This window comes from Loxodonta africana, chromosome 3 (assembly GCF_030014295.1).
Source record: "Loxodonta africana isolate mLoxAfr1 chromosome 3, mLoxAfr1.hap2, whole genome shotgun sequence".
Taxonomy (NCBI): Eukaryota; Metazoa; Chordata; class Mammalia; order Proboscidea; family Elephantidae; genus Loxodonta; species Loxodonta africana.
The window spans coordinates 46,136,406-46,152,505 of record NC_087344.1 but is presented as its reverse complement, the minus strand read 5'-3'; the positions used below and the strand labels follow the sequence as shown (position 1 = coordinate 46,152,505).

Below are 16,100 nucleotides of genomic sequence, written 5' to 3'. Positions count from 1 at the left end.
GGAAACCTGGTGGTACAGTGGTTAAGTACATGATTGCTAATTGAAAGGTTGGCGGTTCGGACCCACTTGCCACTCCTTGGAGGAAGATGTGGCCGTCTGTTTCTGCACAGATTACAGCCTTGGAAACCCTGTGGGGTGGTTCTGCTCTGTCTTATAGGGTCTCTGCAAGTTGGAATTGATTCAGTGGCAATGGGTTTTGTTTTGGTTTAAGAGAAAGTGGCTGTTCAGTACTAAAAATAGCATATTTGGAAAATGCACTGGACCTTTCACAAGGCCAGTTTGATTTTTAGACTTCTAGTCTCCTTTTCTATCATCAAATTGGAATCCGAGAGCAGCAACACCCCGAGCATAATAATGCTGAAACCAGTAGGGAAAGTCATCTTGAAGCCAATGCAGAATTCCTCTTACTTTATGTACACACAGGCCTTTGGGAAATACATGTGGCTCCTGTTTTTTTTTTTTGTTTGTTTGGTTTTTTTTTTTTAAACAACCTGTTTAGATGATGATAGGCCCCGAAGGCAGAACAGCACTGGTTTTGGCTCTTCCTTCATCCTCCTTACCAAAAAGTTGTCCTTCTTTCACTACTGTGATCCCCACAGTGACGCCTGAGATGACCAAAGAATGCAAACCAACCACTGGAGCTGGAGTTGGGGGAACATCTGATAAATATCAGTGTGCCTACGCTGAAGGCACACCTGGGGGATCTATGGACTAGATCTAGAAATTGACTTAGTTTGTAGGTGGTTGACTCATTATGACTGTGAATGCCACCCAGAGTGGGATCAACAGCTCTGCACCCACTTAATCTTTGACTTGGGTTTACTTCATTACTAATGCCCCAGGTTTGCTCTTTCCATATATGTTTTTGTGAGTTTTTTTTTCTTTTCTTTTTTTCTTTTTCAGTCTCTGTGAGCCTCCCAGGCCAGAGCAGTTCTGATTCAAAACCCGATCTTCTTCCAGGCAAATGAGAAAAACAGAAGGTGCTGGACCTGAATACAGTCTGGTTTCCTTCCTATGTATAGCTTCTGAGTCTTTGCATGTCTTGATGAAGGCAGGCAGAAGTAGTCTTTTGGGTAGTATCTCAACAAAGGAGTGATTTTTTTTCAACATATGAACACAGCCCAACTTCTCCATGGATATGGCTTTTCTTAGGAGCCTAAATCATGGTTAGAATCCTAAAACCACCTGGATTAAAAATTAAGAAGTTGACTGTTAACTAAAAGGTTGGTAGTTCGAACCCACTAGCCACCGTGCAGGAGGAAGATAATGGCAGTCTGCTTCCGTAAAGATTACAACCTTGCAAACTCTATGGAGCAATTCTACTCTGTTTTTTATGGTCGCCATCAGTCGGAATTTGACTAAACGGCACTGGGTTTTTGGGTTAGGTGCTGGACTTCAGGCGCAGAGCTAAAAATGCCCTATATTTGTAGTTCAGGAGCTGCCCAAAGAAAACTGACTACTTAATAATAATTGTGCTACTGTTCAAGTCACTTTACTTATCTGAGCTTTCATTTCCTTCACTCTAAACAAGGATTGTAATCTCTGCCCTGCCTAAGACAAATGAAAATGCTTGGGAAAAAGCAGATCCTATTTTGCAGGAAGGCAGCAGGCAATAGGTATATATGGTGTTTTCCTAGACGAGGCATTTCGCAGAATCTAGAGACAGGCTGGGGTTCTTAGAGTAATGTCATCAAGCTGAGGACATTGTTCTTGCCCTCTAACCATCCAGGAAGTCAAGAACCAGGAATCCTATATCCACCTTAAACTCCATGGGCCTTTGAAAATCCCCTCCCTCCAAGTGATTGGTTCTTCATCTGTAAGAGAGAAAAAAATCCTTTCTTCCTCCTTCTCACTTCCTGGGGATAGAGAAAATAAAGAATTTTTAGTAGAATTTTTTCAATTCTTTGAAAATAAGTTGCCTCTGTGCTATAAAATAGAAAGATACTGGATTTGCCAATGATGGATAAACTTAATATTGGGCTTCAAGTCTAAACCAATACCAGCCTCCCCCAGTTTTGGCAATTTAATTTTTGGTCAGACCTTTGTTAAGTCCACGGAAAACTTTAAACTGTGTGGACCATCAGTGACACTGAGCTTATTGGCTCTGAGAAGCACCTGGCATCAGAGTTGCTAGTTGGGTTGCTACCAGTTTTGGTGTACACACTGATTACACTGAGTTATCTGTCACCTTTTTAGTGATTGATCTTTTTAGTACTGCTTCCCAACTTGTGTGTGTGTGTATATATATATTTGTTGTTGTTGTTGTTAATCAGATTTAAATCTAGCCAGTGTAGTTCTCATGGAAGGAAAAACTAGAGGAACATTTATCACTTCCCAGGTGTGGGATGCTAATATTGTTCATTTTTCAAAGCCAGTGGTGAATAATGGAACTCTGTGAAGGCAGATGTCTGGGGGAGACAGGTTTTCTATTAACTGTTGGAATGTCTGTGTGTTTGCCCTCTCTGAGCATGAATTAGCTGCCTGATAAATTGTCACATCGTCCTGGCTCTGGGTTAAGCCCTATCTCTTATGCCAATTAATTCCTTATGTTAAAAAGTATCTGAGCATGCTCCTGGCCCCCAAACCAGGGAGTTCTGTTCTCCTTCAAGGCCGTCGTCATTGAGGTAACCATGTATTTCTATTTAGAAAAACAAGCAAACAAAAAACCTCTTATATAATTCACTGTAAGGAGACCATTATGATATTATATATTTGAAGTGTTGATTTTTTTCCTCCTCATTTGCAGCAAAGGACACACTTTTTGATGCTCTCTCACATGTTTCCACTCCCTGTGTTAGTGGGTTTACATGTGGCCATTTTTCTGGTGGTTTTGATGTTTGCACACTCTATCCGTCTCCATTCTCGAAGGACCCTGTTTATCAAGATGGTGGTGTGTCTTGACATGCCAGGCTTAGACAAATGGCTTTTAACTTATTCCCAGTCCTGTGACTCAGTCTCTCTGCTCTTTCCCACTTCAGGTATCTGTTCCCAACCCATGCCTTCTGCTCACTTTGTATAAAATCCTGTGTTGTGATTAAATCTAACTGAGAATGCTATGAAGATTTTGCACCTAAACCATACTGTTCAACTAGATGTTTGCTTTGTCTTCTTCCTATTCCAATTAGATGCCTGGGGGCCTTCAGTCCATCTCTGTTCTTGTTTAGGTACCGAGAGTTCTGATTTCTAAATCTCTGGTGTTTACTGTGCCAAGTACACAAAGTGTCATAGTGTTTTAAACATACTAAAGTTTTACTAGCCTGAAACAATTCCTCATAAGCCTGATTTCCTCCAGGGCAATATATTGGTAGTGAAGTAAGCAGTTGTTTCAGATTACTTCATGTGAATTGTTATTTGGGGTAGCCAGGCCAATAGCTTTTCCAAGGCTTATTAAACTAGTAATTACAGTTGGCAAAGGAGAGTAAAGACCAGAGTTGAACTAAATCAGGAATCTTCTTGAAAAACCTAGCCCCCTCCCTCCACCGTGCCCTGGTCTTCTCTCCTACAGGGTCCTCACCCTGTGTTCTATGAAGTTCTCTTTGGAGAGGGGTTGGCTCACTAGCCTATGAGGTGAACTAAAATTTCTTTGTTGTGAGGTTGGGCCCATGTCAAGTGACTGCCCGTATCTTTGTCCTGCCACAGATCGATGCCTTCCAGCACATGCAGCACTTCGTCCAGACCATGCAGCAGCAGGCCCAGCATGCCATCGCCACCGAGGACCAGCAGCACAAGCAAGAGCTGCACAAGCTGATGGCCCGGTGAGGTCCCCCTGGCACAGGCCAGTCACGTTCCAGCGGTGTCATCCCAGCAGCCTCTACGACAGAGAAATGTTCATGGCTCCTCAGGCTGCTAGTTCCTTATACTCTCCAACCTTTTCCAGGAGGGATGCCAGGCAGCCATAGAATCATGCTGTTCAGCGGCTCTGCCCTCTGTTTTATGAGGGTTCAGCAGCCCAGAGTATCCAAGTGCCGTTTCTCTCCTGCTATATAACTTTGTTTCTAAGGCTCTAGAATGCCTCTTGCCGTACAGTGTAGTGGTCCAGAGTTCTGGCTTCAGGGCTAGACTCCTTATTTTTTAAATTCCACATATACTGCTAATTTGATGTGTAACCTGAGATAGTTATTCCCCTCTGCGCTGTAGTTTCCTCATCGTATAAAATACGGGTAGTAAGAATTCCTACATCTTAGGGTGTGGTTTAGGATGTTATGAAGAATGGCAGGGAAGAGGAAGGTAAGGGAGAGTCCATACAGCAATCAACAGGAAAAATTACATCCTACAACTGTTGCCTACAAAAATTGGATCCGGGGTAGGTAGGTCCATAGGGACAGTGACCCAGTAGATGCTGTCATTCAAAGACAAAGGCCAAGAAGAAGAGAGAGTACCTTCAAATTTATTCCAAAAGCCCGTCTCTTACCTTCCACGTGATTGAACTTTCTGCTGCTTCCATCCTTTGCTTCCTGAGGGCAAGAATGAATACCAGATAGACTTTAGTGCACCCAAATATAATGTGTTGCGCCCCTGTGAGGGCTCTTTTGAGAAGGGAGCAACATGGGGCTTGTTTCTCTATTTTTAGATGTTTTCTGAAGCTTGGGGAGTGGCAGCTGAACCTCCAGGGCATCAATGAGAGCACAATCCCCAAAGTCCTGCAGTACTACAGTGCCGCCACAGAGCATGACCGCAGCTGGTACAAGGTAACCCAGGAGCAGGAGCAGCCCCAGCTCACAGCCTGGCCTTTATCTAAATGTAGAACCTGACTCCCCGAGCCTGGTCCATGTCCTCCTGTAGTATCATGGTTTGCAGGGAAGCCTTTGTGGAGCTGGTTTGATACTGCAGATTTGTTTGTTGGAGTGCCTGGAGCCAGCTTGTCAGAGGCCTGGAGAGCCTGCATTTCCCCCTTAGAAGTTTAATTGGTACAGGAAGAGGGATTCCCTTATTTGAGAAATCTTTATTACACCACATGCGTGCTTGCGCTGCCGCTATCTTGTACGCTCTTGGTTGTCTGTTTTCTTAGGAGCATCTGGACACATGGTAAATCTGTGGAACTTCATCTTCCCTAGGGTCATCTTTTCCTTCCCAGCTTCTTTCTGATTTCCAGCCCTGCCTGCTCCTCAGCCTAAAAACTTAACTTCCCCTGTTTTTATTGGAAAGTCCTGGGTAACATCCTGTTATGTCACAGGAAATTTTTCAAACAGATAAACAGTGAGATTAGAAATGGTATGAGAGATGTTATTGACTTAAGGAGAAGTGATTCTTGGAAGGATACATCTTTGCTCAAAGCACACCTTCCCATGTTTTTATATCTTTTATGAAGGGCCTTCTAGTGATAGCTGCTTGGTATAGCAGATGTTGTAGATGTCATCGATTTCTTTTCAGTGTCTCCTTAACTTCCTAATACCTTTGTGAATAAAACTTTCTCAGTTCAAAACATGCACCTTAAGACCACAGCACCATTTATAATAGAAATCTTACGCTGGTGTAAGCATGCTTCATCCTGATCCAAAAAAACAGCCATTTCGTAACAGCAGCAGTAATTATGCTTTCTAGGATAGCTGCGTGTCCAAGGCTGGAGAACTAAATCCAGTGAACTCTTGATGAGCTGGAGCCTTGCTAACCAGAGCTATCACCTGCCAGAATTACTTTGCTTTATTCAACTTTTAGGAAAGAGGCAAATCACAAGAAAAAAGCTGATTCCAGGAATTTTAGTTTTAGTTTTTAAAAGCATTTCCTAGTGTGGGTCCTTTTGGATGTATGATGTCTTCTGCCGTCAGTATCTTAGTCCTGTGTGTGTGCAGTTACTGTTTCTGTCTTGTTGACCGTTTCCATAACTCAGTGCCTGGCCCATAGGAGATACATGAGAGGTATTTGTTGAATAAATGAAGGTACCGGAAAACTGAACCTGCATCACTGTAGAATTCTTACTCATCAAAAAGGTGAAGCGTGATTAGTTTGTTCTGTTATACATTGAGTCGCCATGAGTCAGAGCTGACTCAGTGGCAACTAACAACAACATGATCAATCTATTTTGCTTCGGTAGGAAATTGGACACATTTATGTTAGAGAAAGACTTCCAGCAAGAGGCGCAAAGGAATTTCCTGATTATCCAGGAGACCCAGCTAGTAGTAGACTGTTTAATGCCCTATTGTCACTGCAGACTTAACCACGCCCCAGACCAAGCCCTTCATGCCCTCGCTCTACACCAGGCAGTGTCGTACTCTACAGTCGCTGCAGCTCAGAGCCTCAGAGTGTAAATAGTTCCTCCTACCTCCAAATAAGCACCAAAGGCTTCTTCCATCCAGCAGTCCCTGAGCACTGGCTCTCTTAGCAGGCCATGGGCCAAGTGTCCGGCCTAGACAGACGAATGAGATTCGCCCCTGTGATGCCCCACGCCCTCAACGTCTTCCTTCCCCACTGTCTTGTCACCTGCTTCAGACCTTCATCGTGAGGACTGGCTGCTCGCCCCTACTCTCTGCTCTCTTAAATCATCTGTTTTATACACTGCGGCCAAAGGAATCTTTCAAACCCAGTGAGGCTCTGCTTCCTGCAGAGGAAATGGGACCTCCCGGGCCTGGCATGTCTGGTCCTCCACAGTCTGACCAGGCTGCTCTGCCTACTTCCCCAGCACTGTTATTCTGCGTGGCCCCAAGCTTCAGTCAGATGAGTCTGCTTCACGTTCCCTGTGAGCCGCCCTGTGCTTGCCCACCCTGTGTCTTTGTTCCTGTGCTTTCCCCTGCCAGGAAGCCCTCCCTGATGCCCTCTCTGTTGTGCCCTCCTTGCCCCATCCAAGCAAGACCCACTCTAAATCCCTCCTCTACGTGAAACTTTCCCAGTCCTCGTCCGCGGTAGAAAACTTCCTGCTCAGTATTCTCATTGCCCACCTCTTATTGCCCCAGTCTCATTCTGCCTTGTGTACTGTTTAGGTCTTTAGGTTTGCAAGTGAACTCCCCCACCAGATTATAAAATTCCCTGAGGCAAGGACCATGCCTTGCACCTCTTGATGTTCACCTCCCAACAGAGCACTTAACTTATATAGTCAGTACTCCTCAAAATGAAATACTTTGAATTAGTAAAACGCCCCATTCCTGAGTGTTTAATTTAAATGAGGTTTTACTGTACTGATCACTGAGGAAAAAAGGCAGTCATAGAGTTCTCCCTCAGCTTTGCCCTTATGCTCCTCCAAGTCAACTCATGCTGCTGTTTGTTACAGCCCCTTTGTCTGTCTTTGACCCTCTCCCTTCCCCCTCCCCAGGCCTGGCACGCGTGGGCAGTGATGAACTTTGAAGCTGTGCTACACTACAAACACCAGAACCAAGCCCGTGATGAGAAGAAGAAACTGCGTCACACCAGCGGGGCCAACATCACCAATACCACCACTGCTGCCACCATGGCAGCCACTGCCACTGCCACTGCCACCAGCACCGAGGGCAGCAACAGTGAGAGTGAGGCCGAGAGCACTGAGAACAGCCCTACCCCGTCTCCCCTGCAGAAGAAGGTCACTGAGGTACCCTTCCCTCCCTCTTCTGCCATTAGAAACTGGCCCAGGTGCCAGGCTCTCTGAGAAGTGGAATATTTGTTAAGCTTAAAGAACTCAAGGCTTTACTCTCAAGTGCCAAATGAGACTGGAAAACACTGCTTATTTGCCACCCAGCATTGCTCGAGACAGTGTTTGTGTATATATTTGTGTTTTGTGAGCCAACATAGCCCCCACGCTGAAGAACAAGTTCCTCGAGTGTTTCCCTTGTGAGTGAGCTCATTCTCTTAGTGCACTGCACCTGTGTAGGGGTGGCCGTGCACATGTGCAGCTCCACACTGAGTGGGCCTGCCGGGATCTGCTTTGCCTTTTCCTCTCCCATTCTACCTCCCTTTGGGCTGTCAATTCAGAATGCACTGGGGCAGCTGGCAGGCCCCAAAATTAGCATGTTTAGAGCCTCGGCCCCATCTCTGTCTGACTATTGAGGAAGTCAGTCCGAGACAGTAACAGCAGGGACACAGTTACCATTTATTGAGTGCTTACTATGCGCTAGGCACTGACCTGAGGCTTTTTATACTGAACTGATTTAACCGCCACAACCACCCTGTGAAGTAGGTGCTATTAGCCTGCTGTTAGCCCATTTTATAGATGAGAAAGCTGAAGCAAAAGTGTCACCAACATGTGTTTGTTCCAGCAGGATTTGTCCAAGACCCTCTTGATGTACACTGTCCCTGCCGTCCAGGGCTTCTTCCGTTCTATCTCTTTGTCACGAGGCAACAACCTCCAGGATACACTCAGGTATCAGAGAAGGGGAGGTGAAACCCTGGTAGGCCGTATTAATGGCAGAACACAGAAGTTACACATAAAGTTCTTCTTCACTCCCCTTCATCACTGTCCCTCCGACCGGTCAGTGTACCCAATCAACGTATGGGCGTTTCTTTGAGCTGCAGTTTGAGGAGTAACAACAGCTGACCAGGCCCCACCTCTCTGGATGAAATGTGCAAGATAAAGGAGGAGAAGTTGAACAAGAACTCTGTGTGTGATTTATTGTGTAGGAGAATAATAAATCCGTCTGTCTCACAGTATTTCTGAAATCCCTTTAGCTCTTAGAAGCAGCTTTTGAGGTCTAAATAAATGGTACAAACCAGTCAGTCCAGAGGTTATAAGTGACAAGGGCAGCCTCCTCCTTTGCTTGGGGATCTCTAGAGGGCCAAGTGCCAGGTTTTGTGTTGCCAGGTTCTAAGGGTGACTCTTTGTATATGTGCAAACATCTGTGGTTCTCAAAGGGTTATCCATGGGCTCATCTGTTAGATATCTGAGTTCATACCTTGGTGATCCCTCTACTTTATCTGGAATGAAATAATCTTTCAAGTAGGACGATCCTCATGGTGCTTAGTCAAGAGCACTGCCAGTCATCACCACCTACCCACTCCCAAGTAGCTCAGAGACCAACACATTTGGGAACCACTGATTCATATCCCTGCCAATTCTCCTCAAGAGCCTTAAGGATGAAACACAAATAAACAAACACTGGGAAACTAAATTTTCTGTGACTTTCTCATTTTTTCTTTTCCAGAGTCCTCACTTTATGGTTTGATTATGGTCACTGGCCAGATGTAAATGAAGCTTTAGTGGAAGGGGTGAAAGCAATCCAGATTGATACTTGGTTACAGGTAAGGAGGGTCAGCTTCCCTCTGCTCCCTCTTCCTGGAGTCATGCAGTGTTCAGAGTAGCATGGTAGCCCGTGTCATACATGGGTAAGGAAGTAGGGGGGCACGAGGTCAAAACTCCATATTCTCTTTAGTTTCTTTTAGAGAATAGAAGGGAATGAACCATTTCAGAACCTAACAGCATCAACCAAAACAGGTTACAAGAGCTGGTCTTTGTCCAGAGTAATTCGTGTTGTTTCTATCTCATATGCTACGTACTGTATCTTTGTGAATACCAGGTTATACCTCAGCTCATTGCGAGAATTGATACACCCAGGCCCTTGGTTGGACGTCTCATTCACCAGCTTCTCACTGACATTGGGCGATATCACCCCCAGGTATGTGGAGACCCTGGGCCAGGACTCTCCTAACCACTGACCTTTTGTGTGGTGTCCAGCCTTTCCTAAAGCTGCTTTAGAAACACAAGTGCAGTGACTGGGAGCCAAGGTTCTATCCTGCGCCCAGGAGGATCTGCCCAGCCAGTAGTCCCAGTGGCCTTGAAGGGAAGGCCATTCCCTACAAGATTGAGCAGTCCTCTTCCTGGGTGTTAATATCATACTCCTCATTTCTTTTGTCATCCCCCCTACAGTGAGTGCTAGACTTCCTTTCACACATCTGTCTACAAATATCCCCTTCGTATTTGCTCTAGGCCCTCATCTACCCCCTGACTGTGGCATCTAAGTCAACCACCACAGCCCGTCACAATGCAGCCAACAAGATTCTGAAGAACATGTGTGAACACAGTAACACCCTGGTACAGCAGGCCATGATGGTGAGTTGAGCCCAGGCGGGACCTCCCTGACAGCAGTCACCTTCCCAGAGGTCGCGAGTGAGATTTTTTTTTTTCTTCCTCAAGACCGTGCTACATGCTCTCTCTGGCTGCCAGAAAGAGTACCTCCTATTTCTACAAGAGAGACGTGTCTGTGTTTGCTTATCCCTGGTGCTTCTCTTCTTCCCCTCTGACCCAGGTGAGTGAGGAGCTGATTCGAGTGGCCATCCTCTGGCATGAGATGTGGCACGAAGGCCTGGAAGAAGCGTCTCGCTTGTACTTTGGGGAGAGGAACGTGAAAGGCATGTTTGAGGTGCTGGAGCCCCTGCATGCTATGATGGAACGGGGGCCCCAGACGCTGAAGGAAACATCCTTTAATCAGGTATGGAATAAAAAAAACCTAGATGACATTACCCAGAGCCTTTGTTAGACTCCATTCCTCTAGCCTCTCTACCAACTTTAATAAAATATGCTCCAACAGAGGTCACTGATTACAAAAACATCAGAAATTTAATTGGCATTAAGCTATAAGAACCCTCCTAAAATTTAACTGGAAAACCACAAGAGACCTCCAGAAATCATCTCATCTCTCCTCTAGCCTTGGTGTTGTTTGTTGCCAATCGATTCCAACTCGTGGTGACCCCATATGTGCATCGTGTAACTGATCCTTGAGGTTTTCAAGGCTGTGGGCGGGGGCAGGGGATGTTGAATCACCTTACTTTACCTAATAAGGCACCCTGATGATTCAGAATGGAGCCCTGGTGGCACAGTGGTTAAGTGTTCTGCTGCTGACCAAAAGGTCAGCGATTCAAACCCACCAGCCACCCTGCAAGAGAAAGATACGGCAGTCTGCTTCCATAAACATTACTGCCTTGAAAACCCTATGGGGCAGTTCTACTCTGTCCTATAGGGTTGCTATGAGTCACAACAAGTTTATTGATTCAGAAGTTCCAGGATTAGAGAACTGTAAAGCTTCACGCTAACTAATCCTTTGCCAGTTGCTTCCAGTCATAGTCTGTTCCTAAGGAATTTCTTTATGTGCTTGGGGATTTGGCCTGTGGCTTAGTGGACACCTTGATGATTTTCAGATTTCCCTTGCTTCCCTCTCAGGCATATGGTCGAGATTTAATGGAGGCCCAAGAGTGGTGCAGGAAGTACATGAAATCAGGCAATGTCAAGGACCTCACCCAAGCCTGGGACCTCTATTATCATGTGTTCAGACGAATCTCAAAGCAACTGCCTCAGGTAGGCACCTCAGGGTAAAGTGGCATTAGAGTCCCTTCTGCTTCCCTATCTGTGAACCTTCTAACACTCATTTAGAGGCATCTGGTTTCACTCCTACGTTCAGACTTTGGGACAAGTAATTGCTCTTCGCCCTCCATTGAAAAAATACTTAAATTAACTTTAAATTCCTCCCAGGAGGCAGAAAACTAAATCCTGTGGCAATTATTCTCAGCTTACATCCTTAGAGCTGCAGTACGTCTCCCCAAAACTTCTGATGTGCCGGGACCTTGAATTGGCTGTGCCAGGAACGTATGACCCCAACCAGCCGATCATTCGCATTCAGTCCATAGCACCGTCTTTGCAAGTCATCACATCCAAGCAGAGGCCCCGGAAGTTGACACTTATGGGTAAGGACCATGGCGCACTTATGCCACCTGCTTCTCCCTCCCACCCTAGCTGAGTGTCCCCTCCCCTTCTGAAATGGCTGCCTGCTGTTCACACTAATCTTTCATGTGCTCCGTCTCCCGCATGTTTACTGAGAGAGAAATAGAAGACAAGTGCATTTCCCTTCATTACAGCCTCCCAAGACTTGGAATTTGTTCATATCATTGTGCTTGTTTAAGTGAAACATAATGATAATGTGTAAAAACAGGTGGAAGTGATCATAAAGGCATGTAATGTGGAGAGTTGATTGTGGTGGGCAGGTGTTGGAGGAACTGAGGAGACTAACAACAAGGCATCTGGATGCAAACGGGGAGGGTGACAAGCTACAATGAAGAAAGAGCCTCTTTTTTATCATCGCTATCTCTCTTTTTGGAAAATAATTATGTAAAATTAATAAACTGAAGTAGAAATGAGTGAGAAATTCTCACAGTGAGGTTTGCTAAGCAAACCGCCTCTAACATTCTCCTTAGCATAGAGGGTTACTGTCTGGGATGGTTCGGTAGGCCTGCATACTCCGGTGGCACCGTGAGGTCTCTCACACTCTCTGGTAATGCCATGTGTTTTTTTAAATGCAGCGGTTATATACCAACACCAATACATCTTAACCGTGGCTCACAGGTGATTGTCCCTCCAAAGGCTGGTGTCTTCTAATACTAAAATGTGTGTCAGGTTTTCATCAGTGTCTCATTAAAGAGAGTTCAACGAAGGAACTGCTTTCAGAGATGTGAGCAGAGTTCAGAGAACCAACGGAAAGCACCCAGGAACAAGCAACACTGAGAAGCTATTACCTAGCCCTCACTGTACCTGCCAGGCCTGAAGGGCAAGGAGAAATTAGTGATTGTAACCCTGAAGGAGGGGCTGTCAACCCAGATAGGAAGATGCAGCTACTTTCAGAACTGGGCCAGACGAGTTGTTGGGGAATACACTGACCTTTCCCTCTTCTCGCCCTTTGACCTCCTGCATTGCCGCTCGCTCTTTGGCCAAGCCCAGCAGGGAGCCCATGTGGATTGTCTGTAGCAGCCAGGCTCATCGGTTGGAGCAGGACAGAAGGGTAGAGAGTGGATCTGAGGGGGAGACAGATGATGGTGATGATGATGATGATGATATCTATGCAGAGATTCCTGGTCCTCAAAAATATAGGTTTTCTATGTTTTATTTTTTTAATTTGAACAATATCTCATTGGGAGACCATCAAAAGCAAGGCCAGTCTTGGGAGTGTTTTTGTCTTTTTATAGAGAAAATGGGATTAGGTAAGGTATATGTGGTCTGTGAGGAGTTCCTATAGGGTCACTATGAGTCAAAATCGACTGGACAGCAGTGGAATGTGGTCCGTAGAATCTGTTGAATACAGCAGTGATCTAACAACTAAAGAATCCAAGACCCTCTGATCTACACTAACTGCTTCTACTGTTGCTCACAGGCAGCAATGGGCACGAGTTTGTTTTCCTCCTGAAGGGCCATGAAGACCTACGGCAAGATGAGCGAGTGATGCAGCTCTTTGGCCTGGTTAACACCTTGCTGGCCAATGACCCAACCTCTCTCCGGAAAAACCTCAGGTATTCAGAATGCTGTAAAGAGAGCAATGATTTGAGAAGGCTTCCAGTTTTTTCCTATATCTGTCCTACTATGTAGTGATATACCTTTACCCAATAAGTTAGAAAACAGTATACCTGGCAGGAAGTCATCAGTGTCAAACACAAAAAGGAAAATTCTCCAGAATTTTTAGTGAAATGCCTTTAAGAACATCTGGAGGGTCCAGAATGAAACAATTTGTGCTATTAGACTGGAGAGCCTGCAGATTTGATGTGTTTAACGCCTTGTGGGCTTAAAGCCTGACAAAACTTTTCCTACCCTCAGTACTCTGTTAAAAAAAAAACATTGCCCTCAAGTCAGTTCCGAATCCTGGGTGCCATCAAGTCAACCCTGAATCCTGGCGACCCCATGTGTGTCAGAGTAGAACTGTGTTCCATAGGGTTTTCAACGGCTGTTTTTTTTTTTTTTTCTTTTCACTGAAAAGAAGTAGATCACCAGACCTTTCTTCCAAGGTGCGTCTGGGTGATCACAAACCTCTGACCTTTCGGTTAGCAGCCAGGTGCGTTGACCGCTTGTGCCACCCAGGGTCCTTTCTGTCAGGAATATGAGTATTCATCTGGGAGGTATCTTATCTATGTGTTAGAAACAATCGCTTGACTGTTGCCCCAAAGCAATTCGTGTGTTAGGTAAGTTGAGGAGCCTGATGCTGCTTCTGTACTGTCAACACACTCTGTCTTTGTGTGATGTTCTGTCCTGCACATAGTGCCCTCACGAAGGCCCCTCGTTACGCACCTCACAACAACACTGCAAGGGGTCATGAAAAATAGTTCGCATGGCACCATGAGCAATCAAAAGTATACTCTGTTTAATATACAATAACCCTGCCTTTCTGTGGGCGCCAGTATCCAGAGATATGCCGTCATCCCCTTATCAACCAACTCGGGCCTAATCGGCTGGGTCCCCCACTGTGACACGCTGCATGCCCTCATCCGGGACTACAGGGAGAAAAAGAAGATCCTCCTCAACATTGAGCATCGCATCATGTTGCGGGTATGTGATGAGGCTTCCAACCCTACCACGCTTTTAGTGTCGCGGAGACAAAACTCCAGGAATCCACACAGAGCTGCTTTTCTACTTTTTGTGTGTGTGTCAGTCACTGACAAATCTATTTGAGAGAATTCACCATTGAAGAGGGTTTAATAAAGTAAGATCTAAAGCAGATAGCTGTCTCTAAGAGACCCTAAAGCCCAGAAGTTGATTCTTCATCATCTTAGTTGAGACTGGACGTATATTTCCTGAACCCGTAATGTATACAGAACCCAGTGCCGTCAGAGCAGTGGCTATATGGGGAAATAATGTTTAGTAGATATGTAAGTGATAAGAAAGAAAATTGCTTATTAACCAAAACCTTGAAGCCTCCATTGCTCTCCTTCACACCAGTGGGCTTGTACTGAGGTGAGAGCCCAATGTTTTACCCTTACGCCCTGGAAGTTCTTATGGTCGTAAGTTCAGAGTGGCCACTCAGTTTTCCCTTTTGAAGTGTTCTTATTTCCTTTCTTCTTTTGGGTGGGTGAGGAAATTAGAACCCAGTTCTATCTGGACCGTGTTTCTTCTGGACTTGAGCTGGATTGTCTTAGCTGCTCTCTTATACACATGGTGTATCCTGATGTAGATGGCTCCAGACTATGACCACTTGACTCTGATGCAGAAGGTGGAGGTGTTCGAACACGCTGTCAACAACACCGCCGGGGACGACCTGGCCAAGCTGCTGTGGCTGAAGAGCCCCAGTTCAGAGGTTCCTACTCTCTTTGCATCCCCTTTGGGATAGCTTTCACGTTTGTTCATGGGCGCATGCTGGACCCCTTTTGGTTGATTAGCTGTAGATTATATACGGTCTCTTATAACAAAAGATAAATGGGTGAACCATTCAATTTAGCAGACTTAGATTTAGGAGTTTATTTGAGCTCTTTATAGCTCTTTATATATTAAGGATAACCAAAGACCAAACGTATTGCCGTTGAGTCGATTCCATTTAAGCTAGATGGTATCGGATTTTTAATCCTTTTCTTTAAGTTACTGCCTTTGGCTTTATGTTTAGAAAGACTCTCTCCACCTCAAGATTACATATCTTTTTGTCTATATTTTCTTTTACTAATTAAGAGATTTCACTTTTTACATTTATATCCTTAACCCAAATTGGAATTTATTTTAAGCTTGTTGTTAGCTGCCATCGAGTTGATTCCAACTCATGGCAACTCAATGTGTGCAGAGTAGAACTGCTCCATAGGGTTTTCAAGGCTGTGACCTTTTGGAAGCAGATCCCCTGGCCTGTCTTCTGAGCCTCCTCTGGGTGGGTTTGAACTACGAACCTTTCAGTTTGTAGTCAAGTGCTTAACCATTTGCTTCACCCAGGGACTTACATTTGAAGCTTAGGACATAACTTGATTATTTTCAAGATGATTAGCCAACACCACACTATTTACCAAATAATCCATCCTTTCCCTACTGTTGAAAAGATCCCGTTTTTATTATATGCCAAATTCTTCTGTGCCGTTGGATTTCTTTCTAGGGCTTCTATTCCTTTCATTGATCTTTCTAACTGTTTCTCCTCAAGTACCATACTATTACTACAAGCCTCATCTCATTGGCTATTTCCGTATTTTTTTTCTTCCAGATGAATTTTAGGGTGATTTTGTCAAGTTCCCCAAAACTCTACCATTGAATTTTTATTGGAGTGACATTAAATGTATCAAATAATTTGGGAGGAACTCACATCTTTACAATCTTAAGTGAATATCTTTTAATTTACTCAGGTCTTTATGTTTCTAGGAAACCCTGGTGGCATAGTGGCTAAGTGCTACAGCTGCTAACCAAGAGGTCCGCAGTTCGAATCTGCCAGGTGCTCCTTGGAAACGCTATTGGGCAGTTGTACTCTGTCCTTTAGGATTGCTATGAG

At 45.0% G+C, this 16,100-nt stretch overlaps 1 protein-coding gene across 10 annotated transcripts in view; it reads left to right on the top strand.

Annotated features, from left to right (window-relative positions):
- The window catches only part of MTOR (mechanistic target of rapamycin kinase), a 144,829-nt gene that overhangs the window by 117,808 nt on the left and 10,921 nt on the right, over positions 1-16,100 (top strand). For 8 of the 10 annotated variants that reach the window (XM_064281270.1, XM_064281273.1, XM_064281269.1 and 5 more), the window contains 13 exons: positions 3,640-3,755; positions 4,571-4,688; positions 7,244-7,495; positions 8,160-8,263; positions 9,042-9,138; positions 9,414-9,512; positions 9,824-9,946; positions 10,143-10,325; positions 11,054-11,188; positions 11,400-11,574; positions 13,032-13,167; positions 14,047-14,194; positions 14,817-14,939. In XM_064281270.1, the coding sequence (XP_064137340.1) occupies positions 3,640-3,755; positions 4,571-4,688; positions 7,244-7,495; positions 8,160-8,263; positions 9,042-9,138; positions 9,414-9,512; positions 9,824-9,946; positions 10,143-10,325; positions 11,054-11,188; positions 11,400-11,574; positions 13,032-13,167; positions 14,047-14,194; positions 14,817-14,939 (1,809 nt within the window). The remainder of the gene's footprint in view (positions 1-3,639; positions 3,756-4,570; positions 4,689-7,243; positions 7,496-8,159; positions 8,264-9,041; positions 9,139-9,413; positions 9,513-9,823; positions 9,947-10,142; positions 10,326-11,053; positions 11,189-11,399; positions 11,575-13,031; positions 13,168-14,046; positions 14,195-14,816; positions 14,940-16,100) is intronic. The other 2 variants (XM_023552065.2, XM_064281274.1) reach the window with 1 other exon arrangement.